Raw genomic sequence first — 20,329 nt, 5'->3', positions numbered from 1 at the left:
TTAATTTATTCTTTGTGTAATCTGCCTGGAAGATGAAGGTTTGGCCTCTCATTAGAATAAGATTCCTGAGTCTGAATACTAAGCCCCATGGCTTTTAGAAAAGAAAGCTAAGGTTTTTACTTTAAGATCTTTGGTTAAATAACTTAAGTATTAATAACTTAAGTATTGTTATTATTATTATTTCTTTATTGCTAACTTGGTTGCAACTTTATCTTTCTGAATCTAGCATCATCAAAGCCAATGGTTTGATTGGAGAATTCACATCATTTACCTATGAATTTATTTTTTTTTTACAATTCAGGTATTTAGAGATTTGATAATCTTGGTATATTCTTGGTATATCCTGACTATATGGTATTTTGTCTCAAAATTATTATGTATTAAACCTGAAGCTCTTTGAATACTGTTAATGGTTATATTTAGAAATATTTTTATCTATCTAAAGTTTTTTGTTTTTTTTTTAAACTGGTTTACTTGGCCTTTATGCTGCACTTGTAATTAACTTCTATCAGGTCTTTCACTATTAAGAGTATTATTTTTAGAAGTTAATCATGGCCATATTAAGTTTTGTCATCTACAAATAAGTTTTTACTTTGCTGTTTTGCTAAAAACATTTCACCAAAATATCTCAACAAAAAGATGGACTATGCTGGACTTGTTAAAAGGACTGTGACTTGACTCAATCAAAATTTCTAGAACGCTCATGCAGAAGCTGGTGAGTTCACAGACTGTGACTGATCCAGAATCACGGGGAACAGAAATTAACTATGTAAGACTGAGTAAACGAAAGGAAACTATGGGTTTTATGTGAGAATATTGCTGATGTTTTAAGGTCCTACTTTCTAGATATAAGAAATCATTTTCCTTTCTCCTAAAGTATCTAACTAATGGGTTTCTTGAATTAGAAGTTATGTTGGTAAACTTAGCAAAGTTGTGGTTATCATAACCAGAGAAGTATCTGAAATTTGAGCTATGATTTTACAAAATAGTATTAGCCTCTCCTGTTAGTCTCTCAAGAAAGTTTGTGCCTAAATAAATGTTGCTACATTTATATTAATACTCAATCTGAGGTTTTGCAAAATGTATTAGCTGTTGATGCACATGAAAAGCAGTTACTGATGCTGCTTATGCATAAACAAACACCTATTATTGGGGGAGGCTCATCTATCCCAGCCAAATCTCCTCTAGGCTGCAGTCCAACAAACTGGAGGAGGTATAGCTATGAGCCTATGACAAGAAAGAAAATGATATGCTTATGTAACAATGTATGGCCCCAATACCAGCTGGGAGATCAAAAACAGTGTCTCCAAAATGGGTCTTTGGTTTACGGCATGATTTTTCAGCTAGACTTGTTTTGTAGGAAAAATGGGACAAAGTTCCCTATATTCAAGCTTTCATGTCTCTCTATCAAACTTTAAATCCCTCTAACCAGGTTCTTTTCCAGGAAAAGCTGAAGGCAAAAGTCCTTCCTGAATCCTTACTGGAGGGTCTGCTCTTAGAAGGAATAGCCCCAATAACTGCTTCGGCTCCCCCCCACCCGCCATATAGGGAAGGTGCGGTAGAAGCAGACAGGTCAGGTCGAAGAATGACGGCAGAGTCCCCCACAAAAAGGGCTGAGCCTGATTCTAGTCTGGCCAGCTTGAGAGAAACTGACGAATGAAGGGAATCGGAAAGTAAGAGTCTGACTTCATTGGGTATGGTCTCCCCCCAACACACACACCTGTCAGGGTACTGTTTTCGGTGAAGGTACTGCCAGGGCTCTGGCAGGGCAATTTCCTCTGAGAAAAATTCCAGCCGAAGGAGGAACAATGTTAGTACATACTCCTTCCTCTACCTCCAACTTGTCTAATTAAAAGAATCACAATCCTTCTTATTGGAGTAACCCAAATAGGATGGCAGAGTTGTTCCTTTCCATTTTCTACAGATCCTGCCTGAAAACACAAGCACCTTGCAGGTGACACTGTTGCAAGAAGAAATAGTGACACTTAGTGGTATTCCTTTCCATATTCAACAAAAGGTGAATCCAGAGGTCTGGGCATAAGAAAGGCCTGGGCGAGCCAAGTCACCCACACTGGTTAAAATTACTTTGAAACCTAGAGCACCTATTATAAACCAGAGGCAATATCCCCTCTGCAAGGAAGCTTTAGAACAGATTACACCATTGGTAGATTGATACATAAAAACGGGACTTTTAAAATTTTGCCAGTTTCCGTACAACACTCCTATCTTATCGGTGTTGAAACCGGGGACAAGAGAATATTGGTCTGTTCAAGACCTAAGAAAAATAGTAGAGGACAGTCATCCGATTGTGCCAAACCCATATACCCTCTTGGTTACTATACCCAGTCAGTGTGCTTGGTTTTCAGTACTGGGCTTGAAAGATGCCTTCTTTTGTATTCCTCTACACCCCGAGTCTCAGCCTCTATTTGCCATTAAATGGACTGATATTAAGACAGGGAATTGCTCTGGGGGTACTAACTCAAACCCTGGGACCAGCCAGGTGACTGGTGGCTTACTTTTCAAAACAGCTGGACAACGGCGCCCAGGGACGGCCCCTTTGTCTTCGAGCCATGCCTACAACATGTGACCTGTTACAGGAAGCCAAGAAATTCACCCTTGGATCAAAGGTAACGGTAAGCACACCACATACAGTTTTGCCTCTTTTGGAACAAAAGTGGGGTTTTTGGCTCATGGCAGGACGGATGGGAAAATGTCAGGCAATCTTGTTAGACAACTCAAACATGGTTCTGAGGGATGTCTCCTCCCTCAATCCTGCCACATTGCTGCCTATTTTGGAAGATGCCCCTGTACATGACTGCCTAGAGATAATTGAAGAAGTTTATTCTAGCAGACCAGATCTCTCAGATGTTCCCTTGACTGACCGAGAGATAGAAATGTATACAGATGTCAGTACCTTTCTATATGAAGGACGCCACAAGGTAGGATATGTGGTGGTGACACGAACTGAGGTCTTAGAGGCAGCTCCACTTCCTGCCGGCACTTCGGCTCAAAAGGCTGAACTCATAGCCCTCGGGCGGGCCCTGCAGCTAGGAATAAGATGACTAATAACTGTGTATACTGATAATAAATATGCCCATCTGGTCCTTCAGTGACATGATGCCTTGTAGAAAGAAGGGGGACTTCTGACATGTGCCAACAAAAAATAAAACATGTACCAGAAATCCTAGAACTCCTGAAGGCAATCAATGATCCTCTTCAGGTGGCAGTGGTATAATGCCCTGGACACCTGGAAATTTTAAATATCTGCTGATTTTTGTGAACACCTACTCAGGGTGGGTGGAGGCTTTCCTTTGCCGAACCGAATGAGCCCAAGAGGCGACCAAGACATTACTCAAAGAAATCATACCCCGTTTTGATCTTCCAATCTCAGTACAGAGTGACAACAGGAGAGCTTTTATGGCAACAGTCACCAAGAAGTCAATAAGGTTTTAGATATAAATTGGAAATTACACTTAGCCTGGAGACCACAATCGACTGGAAAGACCAAAAAGATGAACCATACTCTGAAAGAGTCCTTGGTGAAACTTTGCCAGGAGACAAGCTCCACTTAGATACAAGTTTTCCCCATTGCCCTGCTCAGAATCCGGGTAGCCCCTCGAAGTGGGCTCAAATTGAGCCCTTATATATTAGTATATCGGAGGCCATTTCTGAAAAAGTCGACTTTCCCCCACCTCAGTGATGACTGAGGTGGAGAGAAGAGACTGGGTCCGTTCTCTGAGAGCTGTCATAAACAGTTAATCAGTATGCTTCTTCTCGTTTGTCTTTTCGACACTCCCCTCCACAGGTTCCAACCAGAGATCAGAGATCAGGTCCTGTTGAAAACCTGGAAGAATCAACCCCCGGAAGATCAACTGGCCCCTCAGTGGGAGGGACCTTTTGAAGTTCTCCTGACCACCCACTCCTCTCTGAAATTAACAAGAGTAGCTGCATGGGTGCATCACTCCAGAGTAAAAGCAGCCCCACCAGAAGAGAAGGAAGTAGAAAACAAAGAGCCATCATACTCTCGTACTCCAATTCAGGGCCTGAAGTACAAGTTCAAGACGCTTACAGTACAATGATTTTGACCTTATTTCCCTCTATCTTTCTATTTTTCCAGGGGACGTGGACAGAAAAAGTGCCGGTAATTCTACAGGCAAAGGGGACACTGACCCTGCAAGCTGGGGACACTCTGACCCTCCCGTGTGTAGTCTCAACCCTAACTCCAGTAGGTCCAGTTAAGTGGGCCATAGAAGAGCCCAAAAGAGGAACCTTAAGAATAGTGTTTATTCTAGTTTGTTTTTGTGTTCCGTTTTATGAGAATATTAACAAAAATAACTACAAATACTCCTAAGGCTAGAAAAATTTTTACCCTGTAAGTCAGGACGCCCCTTTTTCAAGCTCCGAGGATGAATGCCATCTAATTCACCAAGATGTGGTCACTGAGATACGACCACCTCAAAGGGGAACTAACACAAACTTCTAAGACCCAGAATCCTGTTCCTATAAAAGCCTTCAGCCAATCTCCAGTTGGGGAGACTAGGTTTTTGGAGGAATCTATTCCCCTCTGTCTCCTATATATCGATATATAATAAACCTCTTGCTGCTCACCTCACCCATCTCAGAATTGGCTATTGTGGTAGGCGGCTCCTATCCACGTTATTGCAGTAACACTCTTAGCTACATTAACCAGAAATTTAACCTCTGGAACTCAGAGATGGAGGGGAAGAGAAATGCTAGAAGCCTGACCATCCCAGTAAGATACCATATTCCTTGACCGAAAGCTGGGGAGAGAGGAAGCCTCATATTCTTGGTCATACTCACCCAGAGTGGAGCTTCCATCATGCTGAGCTGGGGGTGGAAAGTCGGGTCACGGCAAGCATTGCAGGCTCGTTTTGCTTACAATACTTAGATTTTCTTGAATAAACTTTTTTTCATTTGATGTATGCCCTTGAGAGAATTTCCAGAGATTTTAAATGTTTTTTTATCACATACTTTTTACTTTTTATGATTATTTCCCTGGGGAATGGGTCTGCAGAGCTGTTTATCCCGCCACTCCAGAAGTGGAACCGCCTCTGTTAATTTTTTAAGAATGTTTTTTGTCAGTGGTTGTTTTAGGGATTTCACTCTGCATCTTAATTTATGGTAGCTGTTTTAGATTAATACTAATTTAGTCCAGTAAAATACAGAAACTTTATCCCATTACAGCTCTACTTCCTTCCCTCAACTTTATGCTATTTTTGTCATAAATACTACTTTTGTTATAAATTCAACAGCATTATAATTCCTTTATATACGTCTTCTATTTGAAAGAAAAATATACGTATAGTGTTCCATATTTATCTACGTATTTACTATTTCTAATACTGTTTGTTTCTTCCAGTGGATCTGAGTTACTGTCTGGTGTCATTCCCTTTCAGCATTTAAGTCGTTCTTTAGCATTTCCTTTAGGGCAGGTTGGCTAGCAATAAATTTTCTCAGTCTTTATTTACATGAAAATGTCTTTATTTTGTATTTACTTTTAAAGAATAGTTTTGGTGGATGAGAATTATTGGTTGATAGTTTCTAGCACTTCAAATACATCGTTCACTACCTTCTGGCCTCCACTGTTTCTGGTAAGTCAGCTGTTAATTATACTGTTTCTTTGCATGTGATGAATCACTTTTTTCTTGCTCCTTTCAAGATTTTCTCGAGTCAGCAATGTTTATAAAACTTTAAATGTAATCTTTAATGAAAGGGATCATTATGAGTGATGTGGAGATGGCTACATATACTTTCTCAAGAATGCCACATCTTTTAATCATACAGTTTTCAAATACTTTTTGGCTACACTTACATTCTAAGTACTTTTAAAGAACAGTACTACATCAACTAAAGGACAACCAATAAATATAATTCGTTCTCCAACAACAGTCAGGTAATAACAGTGATTAAAATACTTTCTCCCTTATATAGTCAAAGTACTAATCTTAACTTTCATTTACATATTTATGGGCAAATGTGTAATTACCAAATAATGTATAGCACAAAAACAAGAAAAATTGTCTTATGTCTAGTTATTTTGAAAGGTTTTTTTTCTAATACACATAACTATTAACAATTTATTATAAAAACCTGTATATACAATTAATAAATACTTGATCACAAGTCTTTTCAAATATATCCAGAATGAAGTGTAAAAGAGACATTTCCAAGTCAAAGAAGTTACTACTGTTACAATATTTAATCATTTTTACAATAGGTTTGCTGGTCCATTTCAATAAGGTTTGTTCTCAAAACCATCAAAATTCTTGCTGGATTTCAGTTAGAGCAAAAGCAAGTTGCTTAATTTTTTCTTCCATTGCTCTTTTGTTTTTGGTTGTTTCTTCCAGAAGCCCACGCATTTCTTCTTCAACTTGGTAAACCTAAATCGACATGCAAATTTACATTTTAATTTCTTAAAGAAAACGTATTTTAAAAATGCATGCTGAAAAAAAAAAAGGAAAACATTTATTCTTATACATTTTTCAAATTGTGGCATTCATTTAAAGCAAAGAAGTTTTAATAAAATGTAACTTGTTCAAATGGCAACAGGAAAAATACAATGTTTAACGGTGTACAATTTATTTTGATGTATATTATCTATTTGGAGCTCATAAGATTCTTTTGAGAAAGGCATCGCAATGGTAAGTATTTCCTCAAGGTTGTGCAGCTTGTAATCAGTACTGCTAGGACAGAAACTCAGTTTTCTGACTGTATTTTTCTACTGTTTTATGTTGCTTGTGAATGTTGAATCATGAGTTCAATGTAAATAACCATTCCTTATAGACTTTTGAAACTGAAATATCCTCCCACCCCAAAGAAAATCTCTCTTTAATGTAGCCCCCATCCCTACTGCATTTCTAATTGCTGTTGATAGTTATAAATTACCATCTTTTTGAGACATCATTTTATCTTTTATTCCTAACTTACATTTTCCTAGGCTTCTCTGTATTTGATGTTAACTTCTGCTTGAAATTCTCTTATGATACAATAACACTTTTGATACTACTATCAATATGACAATCCTTTTGTTTACTTTACTTTTCCTAATCCCTAATACGCAAACTTCCTAATCTTTTTTTCTTAGAGAACTAATCTTTCTCCTAATTTAAATTACCATTTTTATGTGATACTTTTTTCCTCCCCTTTACACCCTATTATCACATTTAAGCTCTGGGGCCATTTCTCCAATTCTAACAGACAGCTTCCTTTGATATTGGCAGGAGGTACAAAATTGAACTCAGTATTTTCCTTTTAGCTAAGGGGCTAATCTTATACTTTATTTAGTAGTAGCTGATATATGTTGGTTAAGCACTCACTAGATTTTAAATAAAACATCTGAAACATCTGCTGACTTGAAATAAAGAACTAGACATAGCTACTTATTCACGGATTATTTCCAAAGAACTTATTCCCTTTTTCTCTTTACATAAACTCTTGAGGCTAATGCTACTTAATCACATAATCTTCATTATAATTTCTATGTTGTTGTTGTTGTTGTTAGATACCGTCCAGTTGACTCCAACTCATCGTGACTCCATGTGACAGAGAAGAACTGCTCCATAGGATTTGCTAGGGTCGCTAACATTGGAATCGACTTGATGGCAATGGGTTTGGTTTTTGGTTTTTTTAAATCTTTACAGGGTGGGGGAACCCCTGGTTGCACAGTGGTTAATCCCTTGGCTGCTAACCGAAAGGTCGGCAGTTCGAATCGACCAGCTGCTCCATGGGCGAAAGATGTGGCAGCCTGCTTCCGTAAAGATTACAGCCTTGGAAACCCTATGGGGCAGTTCTACTCTGCCCAGTAGGGTTGCCATGAATCAGAATCAACTTCACGGCAATGGGTTTTTTTTTTGTTTGTTTTGGTTTAATCTTTACAGGAGCAGATAACCGGTTTTTTCGCCTGCGGAGCTGCTGGGTGAGTTTGCACTACCAATCTTCTGGCTAGCAGCTAAGTGCTTAACCACTGCACCACCAGGAATATTAATTTGCCTTTCTGTTGTTGAACTTTAGCTGCTGATTTCTGAATCTCCACTGTCTTACAGATACCTTAGCTTCTTATTACCACTTCAAAATCAGGGAAAAATGGAAATTCACAATGTTACAACTAGTGGATCTCAACAGACGGTTCACATCAGAATCATCTGCGGAGGTTTACAATTACCTACCTGGGTCTGATTCCTGACTTAGTGAAAGACTCTGAGGAAGAAGCTCACGAATGTATATTATTTTTAAAAAGCTCTGTAGGTTATTCTGATGCTTGTCTCTGATTTAGAATTACCCTAAATTCATTCCTTTGTCAATGATATCAAAATGATAAAGTTGATAGTCTTCAATATGAACCAATAACAAAGTATTCTTTAAGAACTTTTCCCAACGTAGCCATGGATTGTGTTTATTAATACATTCACATTTTCATCCTGCCCACGGTAACCAAAGGGGCTGCCATCCATGAGACTGGTTAGGAATATGGGCAATTTTTATACAGAGATCATGAAGCAAATGCACAACAGGGTCAAATGTGATATTCTGGTTACATTAGAATTATGTTCTACAGCTAAGTATTACCAACATTTTGGCCTGGTTTCATGATAATTCTGGCAAACTTCATATATATAGGCAGTCCTCAGGTTATGAACGAGATCTGTTCTTAACTGTGCCTTTAAGTCAAATGTGTAAGTTGGTTACAGGTCCATACGGTTTTATTTAGACTTGCAAGAAAAGGCTCAAAGTCTTTTCAGTGATTTAAAAGCTGTATGTGCAGCAAACGAAGGTGATTGTGATGAAAACTTTGTTGTGAGTAGGGACTGGTTCAGTCGTTTCAAAGTGAGGGAAAATTTACATAACATTAAAGGGCAAGTACGAGCTGTCCATAAGTTAGACGTTCGTAACCCAGGGACTGCCTGTATTTGATCAATTATGCTGTCTTTTTCTTTAAAATTCTCAAAAATCCTATTTATTATAAAATTTAATCCTGATTATCAAAACCAAAAGGCTACCTTTACTTACATTACCTTTTCATTTGCAGATTCAATGCATTTCTGCTTTTCATTTGACAGTTGTAACATTTCAGCTTGATGAGCTACAACAATTGCATCAACTTGTTTTTTAAAAGCATCATCCATACTCTGAAGCTTTTCTAGTGCATTCCTTAAAAACAAACAGGCAAACAAAATCATACGTGTGTGTATAAATTAGGATTTTTTCTTCTCAGATGGCAGCTCTTATATTCATACTTTAATAGAAACATAACTCAATGTTAAGAAAATAGCAAAGGGCTACCATAGGGTAACTAAAGATATAAGGAGTTCATCATTCAGCAGAATCTGTTAGACAAAAGCAGAACCAAGGCAAAGGTAACATCATTGGAAGATTATTATACTTTCGCCCTTGGAAAATTAAGAGTATCCTGTTGCCTCATTTATTTTGAGACTAAGGGTATAATTTGTAAGTGCCATCACAGGTGATGACTAACAATCTTTTTTCTCCATGTATTTGCAGTGTGATAATGATTTGAGAAGTATATACTGGATGGTCTTAAGTTTATAAACATGTATGTCTGACTTTCCTATGTTAATAGTTAACAGACAAAATTCTACGTTAATAAACACATTAAATAGGATTCAAAAAATTGTAGTGCTAAAGTTGTGTTAGAGGTAAAAAACCAATTCCTTTGTTATGACTTGTTCTCTACATGAGAACTCATCATTAAAGTATGCTACATATTATTCAAGGTGGCTCAGCTTTAGAAAATAATTTAACAAGTCTACTTATATAATTTACAAGGTAAAACCTTTATGTCATCTACAGTATTCTATGGAATCTATACAATACCAGTCAGGTACACATTTCCTTTCCCCTCTTTAGAGTTAGCTCTTATCCTCAGCTTGTCCTATTGTGCAGGCCAATAGCTATCTAGACTTGCTCTAGCCTCTTCAGGAGCTAATTGTTCCTGGTAGTCAAGTGACTTTCTCCTCTAAACTCTACATACAACATACAAAAATATCATTATTTGTTTCCATTCAGACAGAGTTTGAAAACAACAGTAGTAATAAAATACTCATATAGCAATTTTACTGTATTTTTACACAAATAACGCGTGCCTTCTATGTCTGTTTGCCAACCACGCCCTCCCCCGTGAGGTATTTTCATAAGCACTGCTATGACAATTTTTTTCACATGTTGCTGTTAAAAAAAAAAACAACAAAAAATTAGCATAGCATGCTTACAAAAATACCTGGTGGTGGGAGGGCACGGTCAGCAAACAAATGTAGAAGGTGCATGTTATTTGCATAAAAATACGGCAAGATATGTCAGGAATTGTTCTAAGGCCATATAACTCTCTCTCTCTATTAATATATACAGACATGTACACATATAAAAACACACAGTTTAAACCTCATATCAAACATTTAAGGTAGGAACCATCATTACCTTCATTTTATAGATGAGGATTTAAAATACAGAGAGATTATGTAATTTGTTAAATGAGATCTTTGAGGCTGACGTAATTTAATTTGAACATGAGTAATTTAAGTATCGACTCCTAAGTGTCTCAAAGAACGTGGTTCAATTCCTCAGTTCAGCTAATAAGTGGCAGAATGGGCCCCAGGCATTCTGGTGACAGTTTGATCTCTTAATCACTAGGCTCTACAGGAAATAAAATCTCTACTACTACCCCTATTACATTTCTCATGGATGGAAATAAAATACTTGGCAAATAACGATGTCCTACGTTTTTAGCCCTTTCTTCATTTTTTATACATATCTCATCCATCCTAACTCAGTGTTTATGTTTAAAGATAAAGATATCTTACATCCTTTAGGATGTTATACTTACTTTTGCATTTCAATACTTTTGTCTCTTTCTTCTTTAAGTTTCCTTTCCTTGTCGTCAAATTTTTCTTTCACTTCTTTTACTTGTGTTTCAAGATGACTTAGAAGTTCTCCTTTATCATGCCACTTCTGATTAAGTGTACTAATATGAGAAGAAATAATTTTAAAAATAAAATTGGTTATAATAAGTAAGCTACATTTTATTTCTTAATGGGAAACTGTATAATACCTGTAAGCATTTCTAATTTCTTCAAGTTCTTCTTCCTTTTCTTTTAACTGTTGTTTTAGTTTTCCTTTTCTTTCATTGTGTCTTTCTAATTTCTCAATTACAACATCCAGTTGTGAAGATTTTTCCTCAAGTTGTTCCTGAGTGCATTTCTGTATTTCAGAGATTTTCTCTTGTAATGTTTTGATGTCTTCATCTCTTTCTTGTAAACACTTCAAGGAAAAAATCAGTACTTTATTTTTATTAACCCTAAACTGTCTCATTTTCTAGTTTATTAGATATGGTTTCAAATTATTATAAAAACTACAAATTAAAAAATAAACTGCTCAACAAGTACCTTAGAAAAGATTTACAGAACATTTTTAATCACAATCAGAAACATCACCATTACTATGTATTAAGTGTTATTAGGAATGACTGAATCTTTGTCCTCTTTATTTCAGTAAAGTCAGTAATTATCAATCACACAGAGGTGGAGGTGGGAGGAAAGGAGGGAAAAGAAAGCTGCATGAAAATCTCAAGAGGTGTGTTTAAAGTTTGAAAAATACTTGGCATTCTAATTTTGCATCTTAAAGAAAATTTTAGGCAGCAGATTGTGATACACCAAAGACTGATGTCCACTGTGCACATATGGCACAAATTATACTGCTATTTCTAATGTGCTAAATAAATGTGTTTTTTACATTAGGGTGAGTAAATGTTTTAAATTTAAAATAAAGTTTGACTTCATCACTATTAAAATGTAACAGCCTTACATTCCTGAAAATTTCTCAGTATATCTTCTGTACTACAAATTAGAGTCTATTCTATATTTGTATAATAGAAATAAGAGGAAAATCAAAGAAAGATCAAAACTGTCTTACAAAAAAAAAACCTGTCTCAGGCACTATTAAACGTTCGCAGGTATTAGAATTCATATGGGTTATTTCAAAGAACATTTGTTTGCTTTATGGGGGCATGCCTGGACGTCTAGAACAGCCCTGCTACACACCAACTACTAAAAACATCGGTCATAACTCTGCAAGTGAAACTAGGTGAAATCGGTAGTTCTTATTTTTACCTTGTTCCTCTCCCCAGTCTCTATTAGTTTTTTTTTTTTTTTGCTTTTGGAAGTGGAAAATGGAAGCAAACAAATATAGGGCAAAGCTAATTTAAGTATGAATTCATAAGTATTTCAAAGAATGTGGTTCAATTCCTCAGTGTGTTATATATCTAAAAATTCTAAGCAACGATGTCAGGGTGTCTTCTAGTCTTTTTGCCAACATTTGCACAAAGCTCACGACTTATTTTCTTCTGGGCAGTCCTAACACATATTATCAGGAATCCACGAAGGCTATAAAAAGATACTTAGGAAATAACCATATTAATAAAAAAAAATAATGAACACCACAGAATCAGAGAAAATCTTGTGATACATATACTGAAAAGTACTAAAATAATGAAAAATTCTCTAATTTCTACAGTCAGATGCTGAAGATCTACTTAGTTGAAAACATCAAACTTTAAATTTTACAGATCAGGTCATTATCTCTTTTAGGTATTAGTTATGATGAATTTAAGGAGCCCTGGTCGCACAGTGGTTAAAGCACTCAGCTGAAGAAAGGTTGGCGGTTTGAACCCAAGAGCTGCTTCGCGGGAGAAAGATATGGCAGCCCGCTTCCATAAAGATTACAGCCTTGGAAACCCTATGGGGCAGCTCTACTCTGTCCTATACGGTCGCTGTGAGTTGGAATCGACTTGAAAGCAATGGGTATGGTTTGGTTTCGATAAATACTGCTGAAGGAAATTGTGTCCAACTATTTGTGTATGTTACGTGATTAGCTGGAAACCAGTATCAATGCTCATGATCTCTCTGAGGCTGAGGCAATTTTCTCTAGTAAATGTACTAAATTGTAAATAAAAGTTTTTAGGATATGCACTTATGGTGTTTCATCAATGTTGGGTTGAAAATCAGAAACTTTTTTTTTTCTTTTACACCCAAAACCGAAGACCAAAACCCATCTGTTTTTTGGCTTCAATGTTATTTACTACTAGTCATTTCCATCCCAAATTGCTCAGAGATTGTTAAGAGGGCAGCACTCTTACTGTAGAAGCAGCCAGCGATGTCAAAAACATTGTATTTATATCTCTGAGTATCATATGTTTTGCTCTGTAAAGTTTGAATCTTCCTACTTAATTCACAGGAAAATACACTTGTCTAATTTTTTTTAAATTTGCACTTTTTTTTGAACTCTGGCAAATATAAATGTAACACAATACTCACCACTTTAGCGTTCTTCACATGTACCATTCAGTGACATTAATTATGTTCATATTGTTTAGCCATCATTATGTATTTCTATCATTTTTAACAAGAGAACGGTGTTCCCTAAGCAATGAGCCCCCCTTTTCCCCTTGACTGAGATTTTATAACAAAAACAAAAGGATTATTGCTAAAAAATTTCAATAATAACTTTCAGTACAGCTTGGCATATATGATAATTATCTTTGAAATTTTGAATATACTGAAACTAAAGCTTCGAGTGAACACAAATGTAACTGTTTATTGTAGTACACTTCCAGCATTTATAGCTTAAATCTAGCTATAGATATAACAAGAGTAATAAACATGTTTATATTCTGAACTTGATAAGCTCTCAAACAGTTTCTTGAACATGATTTAAAAAAAAAAAAAATCTTACCTCATTCTAATTACTCTGAAGGATAAGTTCCTAACTTTATGGCTGAATATCCTAATTGGAAGTTTCTTAAAAACTCTTATTTTCACATTTTAACAGATAATATCTAGGAGAAAGTTTTGGAATTCAAATTTGATTCAGTGCCAAAGAACTTTCTGTGGAGAACTTTCAGGTAAGATACTTTGAAACAAGTGGTCCTGTTAGTATTCTGTTTTAAGATATGCTATATTGAAGAGAGTAAAAATAGCTTCCCTTGGAAGCAAGTATCACTCTTTCACAACCTCGTCAATATGAAATAGTAGGTGTCTTCGTCATCTAGTGCTGCTCTAACAGAAATACCACAAGTGGATGGCTTTAACAAAGAGAAATTTATTCTCTCACAGTCCAGTAGGCTACAAGTCCAAATTCAGGGCGTCAGCTCCAGGAGAAGGCTTTCTTTCTTTGTCGGCTCTGGAGGAAGGTGCTTGTGATGCATCAGTCTTCCTTTGGTCTGGGAGCATCTCTGCACAGGAACCTCAGGTCCAAAGGACGCACTCTGCTCCCGGCACTGCTTTCTTGGTGGTATGAGGTTCCCATGTGTCTCTGCTCACTTCTCTCTTTTATATCTCAAAAGAGATTGCATTAAGACACTACCTAATCTGGTAAACCTCATCACAGTGATAGAATTTATAACACATAAGGAGATCACATATAACCTCATCACAGTGATAGAGTTTACAACATATAAGGAAATCACATCAGATTACATAATCATACAACACTGGGAATCATGACCCAGCCAAGCTGACAGATATTTTTGGGGGAGACAACTCAATCCGTAACAGTAGGTTTTGTCAAAATTTTAAGAAATGATTCAGCAATATTGGAAGATAATAAAAAATGCTTTAAAAGGGTTGTTGTTGTTAGGTGCCACTGAGTCATTTTCTACTCATAGTGACCCCATGTGACAGAGTAGAACTGTCCTATAGGGTTTTCTTGGCTATAATCTTGACTGAAGCAGATTGCCAGGCTGAATCACCAACCTTTCAGTTAGCAGCCAAGCACACCACCAGGGCTCCTTTTCAAAAGGGTAAACATACAAAATGTCAATTATCTTGTGATTCCTAATCCTGTATTGATACTATTTCCAAATTATTTCACTATTTCAAAGGGCGATATAAATTTGAAGAAAAATTCATGTCAAGTTAATAAATAAATATCATACATAAATTTGAAACGGGGCAAATGTTATAAAAGAAATATATACTACTGTGTCCTAAATTCTACCGTAGTTGGGAATCATAGAGACAAACACTTTTTGGATACTTTGATTCACTGATTTCCAAACTGCCATTTGCTCTTATCCCAAAATAAAATGTCAAACTTACGCTTTTCAATTTTCTAATGGTTTCAGTTTGGTCTTCTATGATTTTACTCTTAATTCTTAAAGCATCACAATCACGTTCATTTGCCTTTCTTAGAGATTCATTCTCTCTACATAAACTTTCAATTTTGGCCTCCAAATTTCCACGATTTTGGGCCATAGAAGCACCTAAGAAACAAACATCATCAGTAATAGACTTTAACAGACTTTGGAGGTTTTGTACTTTATGAAAATCTAATTTAACAATGCATAACAATAAAAACAAAAACACATAATACTGTAATATGAAAAGAAAGAAAGAACAAAAAGGTTCTTTTAAGATCTGTGGCTATTTAACAATCTAAAATCATGAATTAAGAGAAGACCAGGTAACTCAGACATGTAATAATTAATTGGTCATATGCCATACCAACAAAGAAAATTATATTAAAAAATCCTACGTGGAATGGAAAAATGAGCAATGCTACATGAAGGCCAACATCTAGCTATTTGTGATTTCTAAGGTATCTATGAATGCCATAAAATAGTGTACATTTCTTGCTTTACAGTGATTGGAAAAGCAATGAGGCTGAGGATTTCCTAAACCTAAAGTATTTTTATTCCTATACTATTTTACATTTCTGCATGCAAAACAGGGTAAATGTCAAAATATGGGAAGAAAAAAAAAGAATGCTGCATACCGTACAAAGAATTTAAAATCACTGTATAAAAAATATTTCCAACAACTTATTTAATTGTAGCATTGTAAAGGTACACTTGTTCAGAAAAGTGGCCAAACTACTTTGGGAAGAAAACAAAAAAATAAATTAGGGATATAAGTTTTTGACTGCCGTAATAAATTATTTTCCACTAAGAGCAGGAACTTCACTCCTGTTTGGCTGGCAAACGCCTACTTATCCTTTCAGATCAAGGGTTGCCTTCTTTGGAAAAACCTTCCTTGGCTTCTCTAGGCACAGTTAAGCCCTTCCTTCTCTGTACAATACCCAAATTTGCTGGCTTCTAAGAATGGGCTATTTCCCCTTGAAAATATGAGAATTTTACCCTGTTGTGCCAGCTCATGTCCCCATACTTTTCTTTCTGTCCTTAAGCCATGAATTAGTGATTCCTTGGCTGCTAACTCAGAAATAAGTTGGACTTTTTCTTGCTTGAGAAGTTCTATTTGAATACTCTTCTGCTTGTCATCTTCAATCAAAAGTTCAAGAGTGTTCATTTGATTCTGTATACCCCCCAAAAAATGAAAAGTAAATAATGTGAAGTAATTATTATTATGTTTAAATCTTCTTTATTTTATAATTTTTTTCCCATTTTTAAAAAAAAGATTTAAACAAATACGAAGTAAATGTTCCCAAATTTTACATCATAAAAAGTTCTAATTTTATTAACTAAAGATAAATGTAGATCATGGAATAGAAAATCAAATTCTAATAGGCCATTCCTTTAAAATTTATGTTAATATCTTAAAAGAGCAACTACAACCTGTAATACCCCAAATTTCTCACCAAGCATCTATACTGATAGTTTAAATTCCTCTTTCAGGAAGTAAGTTATCTTGAGCAAAATAGCACTAATGTGTAAAATGGAGACAACAACAATAAAGAAATTAAGTTTAAAATTATTATAGCTTGGTGTATCTAAAACAATAACTACTATCAGAAAATTAACATTAGCAATTCAAGTAGTATTTCTCAAACTTAAATCATTTGAGTATCACCTTCACAATTTTTGCTGTATTACTGTACAACTGGCAGCTATTAATATATTTCTTAAAATTAATTCACTTATTTTACTTAAGTACTGTTTTATGTGAGCAATACTATCTGTGAAGTCATGGGTTTAATCTCCTAGTTATATTTACTTTTCTCATATACACCATGATAAATAACTAGTATCATTTAAAAGTTCATTTTGTGTGCTCCTAAAATCATAAACACACTTGAGAAAACGATACAAAAAGTTAAAAAGGAAATATAATGTTACAAAGTCTTACCTGTAAATTTGCTGCTGTTTCCTGTTTTGATTTGGAAACTTCTGCAAGTTTTGTTTTTTGTTCCTTTATCATAGAGGTCAGATCTTTAATTAAAGAGGAAGATTCATTTTCTTTTCGTTGGGCCCAAACAAGTGCATGTTTGCTCTTTGCTAATTCAGTTGCAACATTTTCAAAACCATCTTTAACCTACATTTCAAAATTGCATTATAAGTAACAGTTCTTCAAATATTTAGAAAATATCTGTTTCTGGAAAGAGTTTACTTCTTTCCATTAGAATCACAATTTTAGCAAAAGAATAAAATTCAGGGATAATTTACTCAACTCTGCCACTGTAACACAAAGTAGCCATAGACAATATGTAAACAAATGTGCATGGCTGTGTTCCAATAAAACTTTATTAAAAAAAATAGTAAGTGGGCCAGATTTGGCCCAGAGAGCCTTAACTTACCAACCCTTGCTCTATAGTAACAGGAGGAAATTCAGGTTTCCCAATTCCTATTCAAGTGCTCTCTTTACTTCACTATCTACGATCTTAGGTTTTGCAATATTAATGACGTATAGCTATTATTTATGTTAGCAACTAAGGCTCCAAGAATGTAAGTAATTTGTTAAGGTCATATAGCCAATATGTAAATACAGCCAGGATTCTAAAATGTAGTCCTCTCGTTTAATGATACCTTGCTAATTCTGTTTTCAATAAAGAGCTAGATGCCAACTCTTACATCTTTAAATCTTCTGGCTTCAACAGTTAAAGCAATACGGAATTCATCTTCTAAATCCATATACTGCTGGATTAACATATCAATTTTCTCTTGGTATTCTTTTATATCTTGTTCATGCTTGCTCTCTCGTTTGGCTATTTCTTTAGCTAAGGCATTCTGGAAGTCAGCTTCGCTAAATAACTCCCTTGTTTCAAGTTCTTTCCTGGAATAAGAAACAAAAAAAAATCACAGGATGCCATCACATGAAAAGAAAATTTTTAAAGGTCTTTAAATAGTTCCTAAATATTCTATATTCACTATTATGAATTTAAGATCAGCTCCCCACTTTTAGCACAGAAATTGGGCACAGGATGGTAAGCAGAACAAGAAAGAATTATTTGATCCTATATTCATTGTTGATGGGGATAAGTGGAGTATGTAAAATCTTAGCTTCACTGAGATAGTTCAGAATCATTCTATGGCTCCTTAAATTCTTTAGGTGTATTCACAGAAGTCAAGATCTGCTTCACATCATCTTCTACTTTGGCATACAATAAATATAATCTGATTTGGAATGGTGGTTGGTTAATAGAAAACCTCAGTTCAAGTGTGAAATTATTTACCAATCTTTTAACATAGGGCCAATGTTTTCTATTAAATGTGAGTTCATTCTTAGGAGTCCTCCACTGTTTATCTGCATAAATCAAACCCATAATACAAAATTTATTATTTCTGGGTTCCGGCAAAATGGCGCTCTAGGCAGAAGCACCACGCCATCCCTCCACAGCAAAGATCCGAAAAACTAAGCCGAACAGAGAATACAACAATTCTGAAATCCTAAAACATCAAATGAAGAGATAAAGAACTCAGCCAAGCACCAAATGGAGTGAGAAAACAAACAGAGAATGGAGAGCAAGAAGAGATTCATGCAGAGGTCCCCTACAAGCTAACGCACCGCGGATCCGTCATCTTGGACTCCTATCGGAGACCAGCAAACAGGGGTTACGAGAAAGCAGCCTCACGGAGCTTCCAGCAGGAGACAAAACAACCAGTAATTGGTGATGTACGCCTTCCCACTCCCCACCCTCCTTCGCCCCGATTCGGCCTCCTCTGATTTCCGCGGCCACAGTCTCTTGACCGGGAAGCAGCGGCTGCTTGGATTCCACACACCCGAACGGGTGGCTCTCTGAGTGCCATTTCTTGGCTGCTAGGGTTGCTTTTTTTTCTGCTTCTTTTGACTTCTTACTTGCCTCTCGCCACCTCCCCCAACCTTCGCTCAAGTACCTGGCTCCGTGCACCATCTTTGCTTCTTCCTGAGGGGCTGCGGAGCTTCTTTCGAGTGTGGAGCTGCTTCCCGGTTTGGGCTGCTGTGCTAGTGGGATCCCGGGGCTTTTATTCGTTTGTTTATTTTGAATTGTTGGTTTGTTTTCTTTTCCTTTTCTTGAGTTGGAAGACCTCTCTGGCCAGGCTGAGCTGCGTGGGAGGGAGACGCCCCTTCGGCTTCCACAGAAAAGTAGAGGGATCCCTGAGGGCATTTCTTTTTATGTTGGTTTTTTTGTTTGTTTGTTTGTTTCTTTGGGGGCCTTTGTTTTTTTTTTTTTTTAATTTGTTTTGTTTTCATTTTCCTCTTTCTCCCTTTTTGTCTTTCTTCATTGCTCAGTTTCTCGTCTCTCTGTATCCTCCTTGTCTTTCTGTTCCCTGAATACCTGGCGTTGCATACCTCTACGCCTTCTAGCCAGGTTGTACTGCAACACCTGAGAGCGACTTCCCCAGACCTCATAGCTGCACCGGTGGGAACCCTGGGAACTTTGCGGTTCTTCGATCTTTCTGATTCGTATTTATTCATTCTCTTCTTTTCTTCCGCTTCCCCTTTCTGTTTCTCTCCATTTCATAGTCTCTCATCTCTCCACTCCAACAGCAAGCTCCCCTAGCATTCTTTTTTGTTTGTTTGTATGTTTTTGGCTCCTGTTGCTCTCTCCTCTCTCCCATATCCATCTTAGCACCACACATAACAATCTCTCCGCTGCATCCTGCCTACCTGCACCGTGCGCTTGACATCACACCACCAAGCAGCACAGGCACGGCCTACTGGAACCTGCCCTGAACTGATTACAGACACGCTCTGGTGGCTGTAGTAAGTGTCACAAACAACCCGTCCCAGTAACTCCTCTTCAGCTAGACCTGCCCTGCTGTACCATATCTGAGTGACTGACCCTGCCAATTGGAGAAGGAGGCGAAAAGTATTGTGCCCAAAGACAAGCAAACAACAAAGAACACACAGTCCACCTGCTCAGACACAGTCAAATTTTTTTTAAAAAGGGACGAAACAAACAAATCTACAATCAATACACGAGAAAAATAACTACTGAATGCCCCGAAGACAGCAGAAAATATCAAAAAATTTACAAAAACACGACAGGATGCTTCCAGTAGGCATCCAAAATAAAACATCAGATGACTCTCCTCTGGAAGAAAATGCACTAGAACTACCTGATAGGGAATTCAAATCTCTAATACTCA

At 36.5% G+C, this 20,329-nt stretch overlaps 1 protein-coding gene across 7 annotated transcripts in view; it reads right to left on the bottom strand.

The window, feature by feature from the left end:
* Positions 1-5,202: 5,202 nt before the first annotated feature.
* The window catches only part of LRRCC1 (leucine rich repeat and coiled-coil centrosomal protein 1), a 46,661-nt gene continuing 31,534 nt past the window's right edge, over positions 5,203-20,329 (bottom strand). For 3 of the 7 annotated variants that reach the window (XM_023740966.1, XM_023740967.1, XM_023740968.1), the window contains 8 exons: positions 17,831-18,032; positions 17,109-17,294; positions 16,163-16,337; positions 15,126-15,289; positions 11,084-11,292; positions 10,859-10,996; positions 9,033-9,168; positions 5,203-6,401 (listed from right to left, as the gene is read on the bottom strand). In XM_023740966.1, coding sequence (XP_023596734.1) covers positions 6,279-6,401; positions 9,033-9,168; positions 10,859-10,996; positions 11,084-11,292; positions 15,126-15,289; positions 16,163-16,337; positions 17,109-17,294; positions 17,831-18,032 — 1,333 coding nt within the window. In that variant the 3' untranslated portion in view covers positions 5,203-6,278. The remainder of the gene's footprint in view (positions 6,402-9,032; positions 9,169-10,858; positions 10,997-11,083; positions 11,293-15,125; positions 15,290-16,162; positions 16,338-17,108; positions 17,295-17,830; positions 18,033-20,329) is intronic. The other 4 variants (XM_004386587.2, XM_023740965.1, XM_023740964.1 and 1 more) reach the window with 2 other exon arrangements.

Source organism: Trichechus manatus, unplaced genomic scaffold (assembly GCF_000243295.1).
Source record: "Trichechus manatus latirostris isolate Lorelei unplaced genomic scaffold, TriManLat1.0 scaffold00169, whole genome shotgun sequence".
Classification (NCBI taxonomy): Eukaryota; Metazoa; Chordata; class Mammalia; order Sirenia; family Trichechidae; genus Trichechus; species Trichechus manatus.
Note: the sequence above shows the minus strand (reverse complement) of the source record. Positions and strands in the feature narration are given on the sequence as shown.